The sequence below is a fragment of the Diabrotica virgifera genome, chromosome 8 (genome assembly GCF_917563875.1).
Source record: "Diabrotica virgifera virgifera chromosome 8, PGI_DIABVI_V3a".
NCBI classification, from domain to species: Eukaryota; Metazoa; Arthropoda; class Insecta; order Coleoptera; family Chrysomelidae; genus Diabrotica; species Diabrotica virgifera.
In genome coordinates this window covers 165,813,295-165,831,804 of record NC_065450.1, presented here as the reverse complement: position 1 = coordinate 165,831,804, position 18,510 = coordinate 165,813,295, and the positions used below count along the sequence as shown (strand labels likewise).

At 32.6% G+C, this 18,510-nt stretch overlaps 1 protein-coding gene across 1 annotated transcript in view; it reads right to left on the bottom strand.

Annotated features, from left to right (window-relative positions):
- Positions 1–18,510, bottom strand: part of LOC126889583 (cobalamin trafficking protein CblD-like) — a 38,551-nt gene that overhangs the window by 9,243 nt on the left and 10,798 nt on the right. The window contains exon 3 of the mRNA XM_050657983.1: positions 16,555–16,749. Coding sequence (XP_050513940.1) covers positions 16,555–16,749 — 195 coding nt within the window. The remainder of the gene's footprint in view (positions 1–16,554; positions 16,750–18,510) is intronic.

Sequence of the window (18,510 nt, the reverse complement as noted above, 5' to 3'; positions counted from 1 at the left end):
AGCTGGGAAATTTAGCGATATTAGCCTTTAAATTTACATTATATTGATTGTTTCCCACCTTTACACGTATCAGAGGAGTATGTCAGCTAAAACTGTCAATGTGACAGTGGTAGTTGCCAAACTCGTGCGATACGTGTAAAGGTGGGAAACAATCAATATAATGTAAATCTAAAGGTTAATATCGCTAAATTTTCCAGCTCGACCGGTTTCGTTTCTTTTTATCTCACAACTTAATAGGTTTTCCATCTTTTGTGCTATTTTGCCGGTTATTAGCGCGCTCGTCACTATACAAAGAGGGACAAAATTATGGAATAAATTAATTTTTTCTAAAATGGACAATTTTGGATAAAAATCCCGAAACAGTTCGATTTTTATTTTTAAATTACAATTTTTTGACATACCTATATATTTCATACTAGTGACGTCATCCATCTGAGCGTGATGACGTAATCGATGATTTTTTTAAATGGGAATAGGGGACGTGTGGTAGGTCATTTGAAAGGTTGTTCAATTCTCTATTCATTAATATAAACATTAACATCAATATTTATACAGAGTGACCAAAAAAATAATTTTTTAATTCAATTAATTGACGCAAAAACAAGAATGTATGTACTTTATTTAACTCAAAATACATTTTACTGCTGTCAGAAAATAGAAAAAATGTTTATTTCACAAAAAAACATTTCTTTTCGCTTAAATTAAATCTCAAACAGCCTCCCACCCGCCTCTTGGCAGTTTGAACATTTAATTTAAGCGAAAAGCAATTAGACCTGGATCCCGCGTACCAAAAAAAGTTCATTAATAGCAAGCTGAAAATTTGTTAATAGCTTAACAGTGTCTAGTCTGACAAACTCTGATGTATGGGAAAACTGGAACAGGGAAAGTTTTAATTGTGGAACAGGTTAAAAATTTAAAACCTCACACTACGAAAACGTTCCATGTATTTTGTCGGACAGAACTTCCAACTGATTGGTTACCATTTCATTAAACTCTCAAGCAAAAATCAGACTGGTGTTTATCACCAAATGGGCATTTTAATGAGTGGAACACGAAGAACATTTCAAATGACAGGAATCATGTTGGTTAGTAATAGCAGTCTGATTTTTGCATGAGAGTTTAATGTAAGAGTAACAAATCAATTGGATGTTCTGTCCAATACAAATTTTCTGACGTTCCAAGTTTTTAAACTGTTCCACAATTAAAACTATCCCTGTTCCAGTGTTCCCGTACATCAAAGTTTGTCCGACTAGACACTGTTAAGCTATTGACAAATTTTCAGCTTGCTATTAATACACTTTTTTTTGGTACGCGGGATCCAGGCCTAGATGTTTATTTGCCAAATAAACATTTGTTTTCTATTTTCTGACAGTAATAGAATGTATTTTGAGTTACATAGATTACAGGCATTCTTATTTTTGCGTCAATTAATTCAATTCAAAAATTATTTATTTGGCTAACCTGTATAAAGAATGATGTTAATGTTTATGTTGTCCTGAAGCTATTTCCTCGTGGCATTTTTATTATTAACTATTTAGGTGGGAAATAAGCCACAATTAAATTGAAAACATAATTTTATTACCGTCTCGAAGCCCAAATCGGGTTTCGTTGTCAAAATACTACTAAAATAAACAAAAATGTTGTTGCTAAGTAAAAAAATTCTTCTAATAATTTATTTAATCTGATTCATTGATATTGGCAATTCAGACGTATATTATACATTTTAAAGTAGGAGACTTTAAAATGATATCGCCAATATTTATGAGTTGCGGTCCTGGGACGACTTTACTAAAAGATAGTTCATTCGATTACATGAAATCAATCCCAACTCAAGAATATCCGTCACAAAAAAATCATAGCATCTGATCTGTCTTTAAAAAGACAACCAGAAGCAACGATGACAGTAAAATTCTCGCGTTAGAGATTCCATAGTAAATCACGAGGTAAATTTTTTTTTTGAAAGTAAATTAAATATAAGACCAAATATTTACGATGTCGGGATAGTATCACGAGGTTTTTTCCTGGTTTTCCCACGTGATTCCCACTATGGAATCTCTAACGCGAGAATTTTACTGTCATCGTTGCATTTGGTTGTCTTTTTAAAGACAGATCACATGCTATGATTTTTTTGTGACGGATATTCTTGAGTTGGGATTGATTTCATGTAATCGAATGAACTATCTTTTAGTAAAGTCGTCCCAGGAACGCAACTCATAAATATTGGCGATATCATTTTAAAGTCTTCTACTTTAAAATGTATAGTATACGTCTGAATTGCCAATATAAATGAGTCAGATTAAATAAATTATTAGAAGAATTTTTTTACTTAGCAACAACATTTTTGTTTATTTTAGTAGTATTTTCTATTTTGACAACGAAACTCGATTTCGGCTTCGAAACGTTAATAAAATTATTTTTTCAACTTAATTGTGGCTTATTTCCCATCTAAATAGTTAGTTAATGTTTATATTACTGAATAGAGAATTGAACAGCTTTTGAAATGAGCTACCACACGACCCCTATTCCCATTAAAAAAAAATCATCGATTGCGTAATCACGCCCAGATGGATGAAGACACTAGTATGAAATATATGCCAAAAATTGAATTTTAAAATTAAAAATCGACCTGTTTCGGGATTTTTCTGCAAAATCGTCCATTTTAGAGAAAATGAATGTATTCCATAATTTTACCCCTCTCTGTATATTTTTTAACAATGTGACGGGTGATGAGAAATACTCATTGTAACATGTTCGTTATAATAACTAAGTACCTAGGTACCTAAATATTAAGAGGGTTTGGAAATGTACATGTCAACGACTTTTTGATTTTGAGAAAATTTATTATTATAAAAAATAGTGATATTATTAAAAATACAAAGTAAATATTAAAGGTGTGGGGAAATGTACATGTAAACGACTTTTTGATTTTGAAAATCTCTTTTCGTAACCACAACAAATAACATGTGTTTGATTGTTTGAAGTACATGTAAATACAATTAATTTAGACCAAAGGCATGCGGCACTCGATGCAAACTTATGCGTAATGTACTCAGTTTGTCTCATATAGTTTTAAATTCCTTACATTGTAATATTTCATTTAGTGAAGGATTTAATGAGTAGCAAGAATTAGCAATAAACGTAATAAGTTGTCAAACATTAATTTTTCAAAAATCGTATAGGTTTTTAGACAGCCGATTATATCAAAACCAAAATCATCTTTCCGTGAAGCTAACTATGCCATTTTAATCTGTCAAGTATGTACTTTTATTTGGCATAATAACTTTTATTATCTTTTTCTCATGAGCATCTTTCAGTGCGTCACAGTTTTTCGATTTCATTCTAAAGGCGCAGTCTCTCTTATGCGACAATCGCATAAGAGAGACTGCGCCTTAATGCATTAAATTGTATGTGACAGAAAAAAAACGCACGTCGGTGATTACATTTCATCGGTGACATTTATAACATTTATTCTAGTTGTCGATTTTTTTTTTGATTGTTAGATCGAACCGGGTGGCCATGGGGCCCGTACTGCAGCCTGAGTAGGCTTATTGCACACCGTTCGGTCTCGGGTTAACCATCATTGGGTTTTTGTCCCCAATGGGTTCGGGATTACTTAACTTGAAGTTAAGTCGTCTGTTACCTATAACGGCCGGTTTCACAAGTCGAAGTTAACTTGTGGTTAAGAGATAACCAGAAGTTACCCCGAAATATGTGTTTCACAATATCAGGTCAACGGCGAAGTTGTGGTTAACCGACAGAATTTTTAACCAGAGCTTGGAGTGATGGTTAAGCTCTTAACCAGAGGTTATCCTAACCTAATTTCGTTTTATTGACAGGACAGAGTGTATACACGTAAATTATTAATTACAGATATGAATTTATATGATGTACTTAAATGCGTTTAGCATTTCAGCGGCCAATAATTGTTCGATTTTTAAATGATTTGCTTCCTGGGGTAATTATTAATACATACTATAGTCTCTTGCTTGCTTCATGTTTTTATATTAACAATTTAATTTTAACAATATTGGCGAAAGACCTCAAAACAAATATTATTCTTAAACAAAACTTAAAATGTATAATGTGCATGTAATATACAGTGTGTGTACTTTAGTTGGCCACGTATGGGAAGCATTTTTAATATTAATTTTACGAAAAAAAGATACTTCAAAAAAGTTTTGCATAGTAATTTTTATGGTCCAAAATCTAAGATGCAACCATCATGTATCAAATTTTATTAATCCAATAGGAGGTATGTTAAAATATATGAATTTTTAAAGCAAGGTAGCAAGAATCAACATCAAAAATATGATTATGCAAATCAACTACAAGTCTGACTGAATATCCTAACCCACACATTTATTTTTCCTTAATCTGCAAAATAAACACAACTAAATATAAAATCCTTAAAAAATATATACAACAAATTAATAGTCATAAAGAAATATAACAATTTATTGAATTTATCCTAATAAAAATCAATCGAAACTCATCTAACTGATCAGCTGATTTGATAATTCTTCCATAAAAATGTTATTTCTGGTGATCATTGTCCATCATTGTCCATAATTTCCTACCAACATAAGAAAAATAAAACAAAACTTACGGTCAACTAACCATGATTGAATCTGTGGTTGTGAAACAGCAACTGTCAGTTAGACTGTGGGTAAAGGTTAGTTGACCGCTAGGGTTAACCACAGATTGTGAAACCGGCCGTAAGAGGTCCATTCTCCCAGCTAGCAGGACAAGACCCTTTATTAGGTTCTTTACCTGACTTCTGACACTTAGGTTCGAGTTTTCGACCCCGTATTGCAGTCGCCATCGGGTTTGGGCTGGACAGTCAAATAAGACATGTGAGGCAGTTTCATCTGCCTCCCCACATCTCCTGCAAACAGGGTCTCCGTGAAAGATCCCCATGTTGTGCAGGTGTTTTCTTAGGGTGCAGTGTCCGGTTAGTAAGCCAGTTACCGCCCTAAGCTTTTTCCTTAGTTGTCGATAGATGGCGCTATAATCGAAAAAAAATTATCACGAATTATATAATATATCTACGAATATATTCTGTACAATTTATAAGACTACACAAATCAAAGAAAATACCATTTTATAAATGCAATAAACACAATTGATTTGTTTTTATGCCAAATTGCAAATAAAATGTGACAACTGTCAGATTTAACTAATTTGTCATGTCACTAAAATGTATATTATCACGGACTTGCCTTTTTTTCTATCATTTGTGACGCACTGAAAAATGCTCATGAAAAGAAGCATATTAACTATCCACATAAATGAAGTATTTAATAAAGTAAAAGGCAGCTTCTGAGCATTTAAATGTAATGAATAAAATTGTATTTAATTTGGTCCTTTAGATCAGGGATCGGCAACCTTTTTCGGATGGCGGGCCATGTTCAAAATAAATTTTTTTATGCGGGCCGCATATTCAAATGTAGCTTAAATAGTCTTCTTCTTCAGTCTGTTTGCATCCATCCCTGGACAAAGGTCTCTCCATTAGTTCTTCACTTCTCTCTGTTTTGTGCTATTTAGTGCCAGTATCTACCCATTTTTGCTTTGACGTCGTCTAGCCATCGTTTTTGTGGTTTTGCTTTAGTATGACCTGGCTCGTGTGGTCTCCAATGTATGATGTTTCGCGTCCACATTTCATTGCTTTGTCATGACCAGTTCCATTTTATTTGCGCAATTTCTCCAATTGCATCTTCCACCTTCGTCCTGCGTCACACATCCTTATTTTCGTTTATGTCCTTTCAGCTTAGTCGTAACATAGCTTGTTCGATGGACCTCTGTGTTGATCTTAATCTATATTCATCTTTCATCTATTTTAAGGCATTTATAACATCCTCGTTGGTAATTTTGGTAGTTCAGATTTTACATTTAATATTTCCATACCGCGGTTTTCTGGTTTTTCTATGTTGAAGTATAAAAGCCCATTTATACATACCCGGGCCGTATCCGTTCCGTGTCAGTGCCGAGTCCGGGTATTTTTAATGCAATATTTACATACAACCGGGTTGTGGCAGTGTGCGTACCGGGCCGAATAAGAGAGGAAAACGTTATTACATATCTCTGTGTAAAAGATAGTTGAAAATATTTCGCCTTGGATAGAAGATCTCACCTCACAATATCTATTGCTTGTCTGTTTTCCAGCAGTCGCGTTCACAAAACAATAAAATCGTGTTTATACAAGTCCCTGCGATCCGTGTCATTTTCGTGCATCGCCAGTGCCGACAGCAAAAATATCGGCTGGGATTAATTTCAGACCGGGCCCGGACGGGCCCCGTCCGGGAAACGCCAATGTATAAATATACTCAAAGAGTACATATTGTTTTTTTTTTGGACCGGGCCCTGTCTTAACACGGAACGGACACGGCCCTGATATGTATAAATGGGCCTTAATTCTGTATAAATAGTAATACTCAATTATATTTATTAAATTATTTTGTCATTTATAGTGATTCCATTTATATCTGTTATCAGGTGTATTTGTTGTCGGTCTTTCCTATTTAGACTTTTTAACACTTTCATACTCTTGATTTTTCCTATAATATTTTCGATTTGTTCAGTATTTTAGTCCCTGATGTCTTGTCTTATCCTTCTTTATTGCCTTATTAAGTTCCTTATATTTTAGTGAATTTCGGTCCATGCAACTGTTGTTCCATTGTTGTTATCCCGTCTGTTGTCTTTCTGTCTTTAATTTATTATTTTTCATAAGTTTGTTGATTTTTTATAAAATTACATTAGTGCATTGATGGGCCGCGCAAAAAGTTTTCAAAGGGCCGCATGCGGCCCGCATGTTGCCGACCCCTGCTTTAGATCATTAATACATCTCGCCCAACAAACATAAAAAAGCAATTTTTGCTGAGAAGTTGCATTATAAGTAGTACAAACAAAACACTTGGTTTCGACATTCTCAGATTTTATTTCTATTTGTAAATACGATCACGTTTCCTTCAAGTTTGAACACTGCGCTGATCGGTGTAAGTATGTGTATTGCGCATTTTTGAAGATTTTTCCCTACTCTCGCCTCGTAACGTTTTTCTCTACTCCCCCTCCCCTATCTAAACGTTACGTAACACTCAAGCGCCCATTTTACCTTAAAGTAATAGTTATGTTGCGAAAAGTTACGAAATATCGAATTAAAAACCTTTGCTATGGCTTTAATCGCATTTGCAGTAATAATAAATAAAACAGGCGATTTCTAACTCGCAATAATAAACAGTTATTGCTAATCTTTCAATTTTTTTTACCTTTTCCTTACTTCTTCCCATCCTTACAAACATTTTTGACTTTATCGGTTATGAACTTTCTTTACTAATAAACCCTCTGCAGCCCTGGATTTTACTTTCCATGATAAGCTGAAGGATTCTCTACCGGTCTCCTATTTAACAAAGATTGTTTAAATAATTAGGTATACAGTTCTCAAATGAGAATATTTGAGAACTGTATAATTCTGGTCCTGGTCCTGATGGATTGCCTCCCAGCTTTCTCAAGAACTGTTGTTTCATATTATCCAGACCACTTTTTCACATCTTTAATCTATCCTTAAATGGGGGTGAATTTCCAGAATGTTGGAAAAATAATTTTTTAACACCTATTTATAAAGCGGGAGATAATTCATTGGTGAATAATTACAGGCCCATTAGTATAATTAGTGTAATACCAAAGATATTTGAATGTTTTGTATGTGACTATCTTAAAGCTTCACTTGAAAAACAGCTAGTAGACCAACAATTTGGATTTTGGAATAGCAGATTAACCGAATGTAATATACTACTCTTTATTCGTTTTAAAGATGAAGTAAATATCAACACTGCAGACGACCTTGAACGTTACGAGGAGCACTTCCAAATCATGATTTACAATGTATAAACGTATATTATAATCTTGGGCTCATAAATATAAAGCATACTTTGTATACGGTACCAGCAGACCGAATCGTTTAATAGAAAATAAAAGCGAAGGAATTTAAACAACTTATTTGGACTATTGTTCATATTGATGACTGAGCGGCGCTGAGGGGTAAACACGTGAATAATAAAATAAATTCATTTTTACTTATTTTATTTGTACAGTTAATACGTTAGAACGATGTTTTCTAATAATGTGAATACGTTATTTTATTGCATTGATTTAAGAAAATTATGTAAAATGTGTCTTTCTCGTTTTTGATATACATATTAAGAGGTTTATAAAAATGTTGTTCTTTTAAAATTAGGCAGATCATTATCCTCATTAACTTTGTCCACAGTAGCAATCTCGTTTCTAAAATATTCCTTACTACCCTCTTTGTTGTCATTCGGCTTATGTGGTCATTCCATTCTACTCTTCTGTTTCTTGTCCAGTTATTAATGTTATCCACCTTGCATCTCCGTCGTTTATCTGTAATTCTAGCTCTGCCCCATGGTATCCTCTCATCGATTCTTCAGGTTTTCATCTCCGCTGTTTCGAGCAATCTTTATGCCCTCTCTGTGTCATGTCATTTTTCTGCCGCTTATCTCATTATTGTGTCTAATGACTATAAATTTTGCGTTTCATTTCTTTTCCGATATTTCTATTAATTATGAGTAGTATACTTTTTATTTTTTTATTTAGCCTAATAACTCGACAACTAACGGCCATTGGCATGGTACAGTGATTGCATGTAACCAGATAGTGTAATGTCTAGTATGTGTGCTGAGTAAATGTCTTGTTACTTAATAAAGTCGACTTCAGTTTTTTTTACAAAGAGACGATAATTGTATCCGAATGTCTGTGGTCCCTCCGGTGAGTATCAATCCCACAAGGATAGAAACTATTTTCATGTAATTGACGATCTCGGGGAAAACATGATAATTGACGTTGTCACAATTTACACCAGCGTTAACTTTTTTTAGTATAATTTTTAAGGTGAAAACTTTTAGCGACGTTGTGCACTTTTTGGATGAGGAAAAGCTTTGATTTCGCGTCAGATTGTTGCGACCGACACGGCTACGATCGTGACGCTATATCATAGCTCCGTTAATATTGATCTGGTTGGAGAGTGTGATGCATTAAATGAAAGGAGAGGGGTAACGGCTATATTAAGATAGAAAAAACAAACAAGGCGACTACTAAAAGGGTCCTACGTAGCATCTTCGTTATTAATGAATGTTTAGTTACATACGATATATCAGATGTCACTATGGATGAAAATAGATTTACCATAAGACAGATTTTGATTTATTAACTTGAAGCAAGTCTTTGACCTAGTACAAAATAAACAACTCACTGAATCCTAACATGTGACAAAGCAAATGAAAGGGTAGGATATAACGAATATATTAAGATAGAAAAAACAAACAAGGCGACCAATAAAATGGCACTACACATAATCTTCATTATTAATGAACTTATAGTTACATATGGATGAAAATACAGTGTATTCAAAATAAAGACGCACTGGAAATAAACAAACTAACGCTAAGTCACGTAAGAAGCCATAGGCATGCGGTTTTCCTTATCTATTAAATTATTTAAGCAATATGTACAATAACAGATTTGTTCACTATGAATAACGAAGATAAAATGTAAATCATCATCACTCCTCAACCACTTCTGTATATAGTTTCCCACTGCTTTTCTGAAGTCTATTTGGTGGTCCACCTCGGTGTATTTTGTCTTCTTCAGGTCTTCATTCTATAGTCTTTTGGTCCACCTATTACCATTTAAACGTGCAACATGTCCAGTCCATCTCCATTTGGCTTGTGCAATTTTGTCTATAACATATGTCACTTTAGTCTCTCTCTCTCTCTCTCTCTCTCTCTCTCTCTCTCTCTCTCTCTCTCTCACTATCCTATGTGGTACCATATCTTTTCTTGTTATTCCCAACATTGCTCTTTCCAGTTAAGTTATTCTCAATTTATTTGCAGAATATTTAGTCAAAGTTATGGTTTCGGAACCATATATGTTATTACTGCCAGTATACATTGGTTGTAAACTTTTTCACCTTGACTTAGTTTTTTACCAAAAAATAAACAATACATAATATGCATGTACATATTATGTATGCATATCTGCATTTCATGTTTTTGCAATTATAATGGAGTTTATCTGTAAGTACCTACCGTGTTTTATTAATTTTTACCATATGCTTAGGCTAACCCGGATTTTCTATAACCCGGATCGGCCGCGGTCCAGATTATTCCGACTTACCGAGGTTCCACTGTACTTTTTAAATATTAAATGTTTTTATTTAAAATTTTAGTGTACTCCTAAAGAAGCCAATAACCATTGGCGAAATATAGAGTTTTAGAGAAAATAGAATAGTTTTATTCTTTGACCGCAAAACCTGATATTTAACACCGTTTTTACTTATTAAACGGTCGATAAGATATAAAAAATTAGATTTTAAGGAAATGACGAAACAGGTCAATTTTTGATATAAGGGGGACACATTTTAACGGTAGATACATTTGTCATTTGTCAACCCCCTCCCGTCCACTTCCCCGACGGCTTATTTTTAAATAGGGAATAGGGGTCGTGTGCTAGCTCATTTAAAAGATTATTCAATTCTCCATTCAGTAATATAAACATTAACATAATTATTTATACAGGGTGTCCAAGAAAAAAATATTTTAGTTAAATTAATCGACACAAAATCAAGAATGTTATGTAATTTATTTAATTCAAAATGCTTTTATTTGTTTAATTTCTACTGCTGTCACAAAACAGAAAAAAAGAAGTGTGTGTACTTTGTACGCACGTAAGAAGTTATTCTTCTATTATATAATTTTAACGAAGTAAATATACTTAACAGGTTATTTGTATTCTATTTAAATATTAAACTAACTTTCTTATCTACCACTTACAAAAAAATTTCTATTAAAACAACAAAAAATAAAAAAAAAATGAATCGTCTAGGATTGGAACCCGGGTCCTTTCAATCTCTGACCGAACGCTCAACAACTAGATCACCGAGTCTCCTGTAATTGACGCGTAAGTTTCGGATATAATTACACAACACGGTGACAAATAGATTGAGTGGTATCGTGATAAAAATGTTATACCTACATATTTTATTATCTTACTACAGAAGAAGAGAAATTCAAAGACACAAAAATTATAATAAATAATACATTTACTAAAAACACTAATATGTTCTTTTAATGACTAATTTACGCTGATACAGATACTATCTTGAAAGATTAGAAACGAACTACATACTGTCTGTGTGCGCATGCGCGCAGATTTATGAAAAATTTTACTCTCAATCGCGCCTAAAGAAGAATAACTTCAAAAATGTTTTCTGATAAATAAACATTGCTTTTCGCTTAATTTCAATGTTCAAGCTGCCACCCATCTGCCTCTTGGTCGGTTGAATATTGAATTTAAGCGAAAAACAATATTTATTTGTCAAATAAATATTTTTCTCTGTTTTCTGTCAGTAGTAGAATTTATTTTGAGTTAAATAAATTGCATACATTCTTCTTTTTGTGTCAATTAATTTAATTCAAAATAATTTTTCTTGGACACCTTGTATAAACAATTACGTCAATGTTAACATTACTGAATAGAGAATTGAATAAACTTTCAAATGAGGTAGCACACGACCCCTATTCCCTATTTAAAAATAAGAGCTGGGGAAAATGGAAGGGAGGAGATTGACAAATGACAGATTTATGTACCGTAAAAATGTGTCCGCCTCAGATCAAAAATCGACCTGTTTCTTCATTTCCTTAAAATCTAATAAATACTGCCAAGTATCGAGGTGGACTCTTTTCTTTGGCCCACTCTGTATATATATTTCATTTCATTACAAACTCTTCTATTATTTCGACAAAATGTCCAAACTTCTCAATTTCGCAGAATACAAACGCGTCTCAAACGATCCCACTACATATCTAGAAAAACAACCAAATCCATTATAAATAAGTCGACTCTATTTCAGATATCAAAAAATCTCTTGGACCCAGAGAAAAATCGTCCCGGATTTCAAGAATATACCATTTCATGCAGAATATATGAATACGAATCTATATTTGATGTAGAATATACTTTTCCATTTCATTGATCTTCTGAAAAACATTTCTATTTCACCCTCAGATATACTAGTTAATTTTGACATTGTTTCTTTATTCACCAACATTTCTATTGATGAAACCGTCTCCATCTTTGACTCTAAACATCAAATTCTCCAAGACACATTACCTGTCTCTTATAAAACACTGCATTTTTAATACATACTTTTCATTCCAAAACCAAGTCTATCGTCAAATTAAAGATGCCCCAACGGGATCCCCCTCTCTCCCGCAATAGCTGATATCTACATGAAACAATTTCTGGTGACATTTGCTATGTGGATATGCTATATGGAGTTTTATGTTTTTTCAAAATAAAATTCGGAAAACATAATAATATAATACTACTGCGTAATATTTTGAAATTAATCGTTACAGTGTCACAACAACGTTACAATTACTGATTTATAGTTTTTGTCAAACCACACGTTTCTGTTTTCTTTTTACAGTTAAAAAGCTTATTTTTAATATAACTGATCAAATAGCATCTACTGATTTGAATTTCCTTGAAAACAATACTAACATTGCATATTTGATCTTCGTTATTCAAAGTAAACAAATCTGCTATTTTGTAATTATTCTTTTAATAATTTAATAGAAAAGCAAAACCGCACGCTTATGATTCTGACGTGTTTCATGCTTTGGTATGTTTATTTCTCCTGCAGCTCGAGGTCGGCTGTAGGGTACATGCACTATACACCGATTTCTCCAAGGCATTCGATCGGGTCAACCATAATATTTTAATATTTAAACTTAAACAAATGGGTGTTAATGGTCCACTTCTTGAGTGGCTGAGAACATACTTGATTGACCGAGTTCAGATGGTGCGTATCAGGGATTTTGTTTCTAGTGAGATTAAGGTTCATTCAGGAGTACCTCAGGGTTTGGATTTGGGGCCCCTGTTATTTAACATATTCATCAATGATATACACCACTGCTTCCGGCACAGTTCACCTCTTCTTTTTGCAGATGATCTAAAGTTCTACACAATTATCAACAATACAGAAGATTGTATTAATCTTCAACATGATCTTGATATCGGTTGAGTGAGTGGTGTATGTTGAATGCCATGGCCCTGAATGCATCCAAGTGTCATGCTATTTCTTTTGGACGATCGAGAGACCCAATAGAATATAATTATAATATACAGAATATTCCTGTTGACTGGGTTACTGAAATTCGTGATTTGGGAATTAACTTTGACTGTAAACTTTTATTTGAATCACATTATACGTCAAAAACTTCCAAATCGTTACAGATGCTTGGTTTTGTAAAAAGATGCACTAGAGACTTTCAGAATATTGAAGCAATTAAACTACTATATTGTTCTTTAGTTAGACCTCATCTAGAGTATTGTTCTTGTGTATAATCTCCATCTTATAATATTTACATATCAAAAATCGAGACAGTCCAACACAAGTTCTTGAAATATGTAGCATATAAACTGGGTATACCTTTTGAGTTAAATCAAGTAAATTATCATCAAATTGAAACCCAACTTGGCATTTTCTCATTGCGAAACCGACGAATAATTAAAGATGCAAAGATGCTTTATGGCATAGTTAATTCAACAGTTTTGTGTCCTCAGCTACTTGAGCAGGTTGGTCTCCATGTACCTCTCCGCAGAACAAGATTAAACCAAACTTTCTATGTTCTTCTAGATTTTTTTGCACCGAAATCTGAATTCATTTCGGGCCTCAAGCGTATGTTTATTTGAGTTGTTGTGGAATAGATAGTCATTGTTGTGATATTTGTATTTTATTGTATTATTATAACTATTTTATTGTATTTTAATAATTATTGACACATACAAGTATATTACTCTGGGCTAATTAGCAAAATACAAGGAAAAGTTATTTACCAGCAATTTTATTGCTGGAATCGAATCTTATTATTGTATGTATTAATAATATAGATATGCAAAGTTCGCAGATAGTGTGCTACTTTTTTTATAAACAAAATGGCGCCCGAAAATCGTGTTTTTTTCAATTTATGCTCTATAACTCCAAAGATTTTAACTTTAGACCAAAAACACCCAAATAAAAATTCACCGCAATTAATTTCTGCATAGAGATGTGTTTTTTCCGATTTACTTTGACGAAAACTTTCCCCGGAAAAAGCGGGATTTTCCAACAAAATCTTTAATTTTCAACTAAACTTTTAGATAAGTAGTTGTTAATCAATAATTAAATAACTTGGTAATGTAAAAGCCCTTTCCGTATATATTATAATTCCAGAAGTCTATAAAAATTGAAACAGTTTAGCAACAATTAAAATGTTAATTAAAAAATTACGGTCGCTATAATAACGACAATAATTACGATGCATAAGAATAACTATGATTTTTTCATAAAAAGACACTATACCTATCTACTGTACTTTACAGAATTGACATTGGACTATTTAAGCGGCCTCAGGAATATTTTAAAATTATAAACAATTTTTTGGTTTATAAACAAATAGAATATCTCGGGAAATATTAAACTAAATTAAATTCTGAAAACGGTGTTCGAAAGACAGCGGCAGGACACTTCTTTTAAAAGAAAAAACGTTTAATTATAACGAGTGGTTCCTGAGATACAACCGGTCAAAGTTAACCGAAATTTACGGCAAAGATATAAACAAAAGGATCATAATTTTCAAAGCATCACCTTTTTATTTTTATCCTCTTTCTCCACAATAATTTTTATATCTTTAAAATCCTCATAACATATATTATTATAATAAAAACTATCGATAATACGTGTGAAAATTGCCAAAAATAGCAAAATTCCAATCAAAAATTAGGTTGGAGAAAATGTAACCCTCAAAGTTCAAAATCGGTATACGTTAACAAAATGCATTTTCTCGGCTTCCCATGGAGCAATTTCCTTCATTCTTTTTTGTTCCCTAATAACTCGAGTAGAGCCATCGAACTAACGCATTATTAAATGTCAAACTTGTTTTTGTTTTGTTATAATAGATTAACTTATTTATAAGAACAGAAAATTACATATTTTTTCCAGTTGTAGGCTTTTTTTTAGATAAACTTACTACAAGTGTACCTTTTAAAGTTAAAAACATAAATATTCTCATTTGAAAGCTGTAAAATTATTTAAACAATTTTTATTTAAACAAATTAAAATATTGTGTTATAATAAATAAATTAATTTATTATAACAAAACAAAAGCAAGTTTGACATTTAATAATGCGTTAGTTTGATGGCTCTACTCGGGTTACTTGGGAACAAAAAAAGAATGAAGGAAATTGCTCCATGGGAAGCCGAGAAAATGCATTTTTTTTAACGTACAGCGATTTTGAACTTTGAGGGTTACATTTTCTCCAACCTAATTTTTTATTGGAATTTTGGTATTTTTGGCAATTTTCACACGTATTATCGATAGTTTTTATTATAATAATATATGTTATGAGGATTTTAAAGATATGAAAATTGGTGTGGAGAAAGAGGACAAAAATAAAAAGGTGATGGTTTGAAAATTATGATCCTATTGTTTATATCTTTGCCGTAAATTTCGGTCAACTTTGACCGGTTGTATCTCAGGAACCACTCGTCATAATTAAACGTTTTTTCTTTTAAAAGAAGTGTCCTGCCGCTGTCTTTAGAATACCGTTTTCACAATTTAATTTAGTTTAATATTTCCCGAGATATTCTATTTATTTATAAGCCAAAAAATTGTTTATAATTTTAAAATATTTCTGAGGCCGCCTAAATAGTCCAATTTCAATTCTGTAAAGTACATTAGATAGGTATAGTGTCTTTTTATGAAAAAATCATAGTAATTCTTATGTATCGTAATTATTGTCGTTATTATAGCGACCGTAAATTTTTAATTAACATTTCAATTGTTGCTAAACTGTTCATTTAATTTCCATCGGCTTCTGGAATTATAATATATACGGAAAGGGCTTTTACGTTACCAAGTTATTTAATTATTGATTAACAACTACTTATCTAAAAGTTTAGTTGAAAATTAAAGATTTTGTTAGAAAAATCCGCTTTTTCCGGGAAAAGTTTTCGTCGAAGTAAATCGGAAAAAACACGTCTCTATGCAGAATTTAATTGCGGTAAATTTTTATTTGAGTGTTTTTGATCTAAAGTTAAAATCTTTGGAGTTATAGAGCAAAAATTGAAAAAAACACGATTTTCGGGCGCCATTTTGTTTATAAAAAAAGTAGCACACTATCTGCGGACTATTCTCCGATAATCAGCCCAGACTATATGGAAATATTATATTATAAATTTGTAATCAGATTGGGCAGGAGCCCGTTGAAAATAAATAAATATTTGTATTTAGAGCGTTAAAACATACATGTGTGCTAAGTTTTTTCTAAAAGTCTACAGGGAAACAGAGAAAAAGGAAGGAATAGGAAAAAATATGTAGTTTGATTTTTTTGTATAAATTAATTTATTATTGGAATGCGTATTATAAAGGAATGGAAGATGTACAATAAGTCAATTGGCTACAGTATGACTGGTTCATAACAGACAAAAAAAATACTTACTGTCTGAGCTAATCTTTCAGTTTCCAATTCTTTATTTTTTCGTAAATCCTTAATATTTGGTTTCAAAGCAACTGTAATCACAGATAATTCTCCATTATCTTGTAAAGTTCTATAAGGGAATAAATCTTTTGCTATTTGTCTAAGTAAGGTTGGACATGTCTGAATTCTGACTACCATATCTCCTTGTTCACAAGACTAGAAAAGTACAAATTTAGTTATATTCACTAAGTTAGCATTTATAAAAAATGTAGATAAATACTTATTTTTAATTAAAGTGTTTTATCATTGGTTAATGAAATTCACACTTTACACTTACTCTTCTCATTTATATAAAATGTTTAACATTGTTGGGTGAATTCACTGTATTCTAGGTTTACATTTTATACTTATGCAGTTGTTCTTAACTACTTAATAAAATCGAACTCTTTGTACCACCTCGCTCCACTAGACAAGTGCGAACATTTTATGTACCCTTCCATATGGTAGGGGAGCCCAAGCGGGGATTTTTGCAGTTACTCGAGCGCGTCAGATTATCATATGGGGAGAAACCTGGTACCCTGCAAATGTACCTCTACCATATATTGGCTCTTAACACAGGGGAGTTCGTTAAGGGGGACCCGAAAAAAAAATCTATCTTTAAAAAACTCGAAATTGTCAGATTAAGGTAAGGTAAGTTAAGTACATGCAAAAGAGTGTATATTTAAAAAATCTGACGATTTGAGACTGGCGTAAGGAAATGGGGGAGTCCCAAAATTTCACAAGGAAAAAGCGAATATTTCGCGAAATGAATGACAGATCGAAAAACTAAAAAATATGTGCTCAATATTTTTTAAAAATCTATCGAATGATACCAAACCTGACTTCCCACGGAGAGGGGTGGGGGGTAAATTTAATATTTTAAATACGAATCCCGCGATATTTCGCGAAATGAACATCAGATCGAAAAACTGTAAAATACACTTATTCAATATTTTTGAAAAATCTATCAAATGGCACTAAACACGACCCCCCACGGAGGTGGGGTGGGGGGTTACTTTAAAATCTTAAATAGGAGCCCCCATTTTGTATTGCAGATTTGGATTCCTTACGTAAAAATAAGTAACTTTTATTCGAAACATTTTTTCGAATTATGGATAGATGGCGTTATAATCGGAAAAAACGAGTGTTGGAAATGGAAAATTAAATTAAAAAATGGCAAGCGCCCACTAAAATGGAAAACTTTACTTAAATTTTTTTGGTTTTAGGACCTACTCTTCACAACCCAATAGGTCCCCATAACGCTCGAGTGACTGCACATTTAGCATACTTTGCTCCCCTACCAATAGTTTAATCATTAATTTTTTTCGTAAAAGGTATATTTAAAAGACCCTAATAAGGGTTAAATCACAAAACAAAACGTTTTCGGATTAACAAATAATCCATTATCAGTGTTAAGCCAATAGCATGCATTAGCCACGCATTAGTCATTTCCCAGTATCTGAATCCTGTTAATTGAAGAGAATTTGGCATAGTTGGTGTGATAGTGTTTTATAGAAATATGGGCATGTCTCTAAGAATTCTAGTGCTACATCTAAAGTTGATAAGATTTAATAAATCAGAACAGTCGGTGGTATGGTCAAGTAGTTTATAAAGAAAAATTAAATCACATTTAGTTCTGTAGTCTTCTAAGGAACTGACATTTAGCCTTGACCTTAATTCCACTGAAGACATGTTCTTTAAGTTTAATCTATAAGCACAAATCCGGAGAAACTTATTATGAATTTTTTCAAGGGTGTAAATATGGTTAAAATAGTATGGTGACCATACTATAGAAGAATAAGACAGGATGCTACGGACGAAAGTAAGATATAAAATTCTATATGTGGGTACGGAAAGATCTTGAGAGTTTCTTGTGATAAAACCTAGATTACGGTATGCTTTATGTATTTGACAAATTGTTAATGTGTGGGATAAATG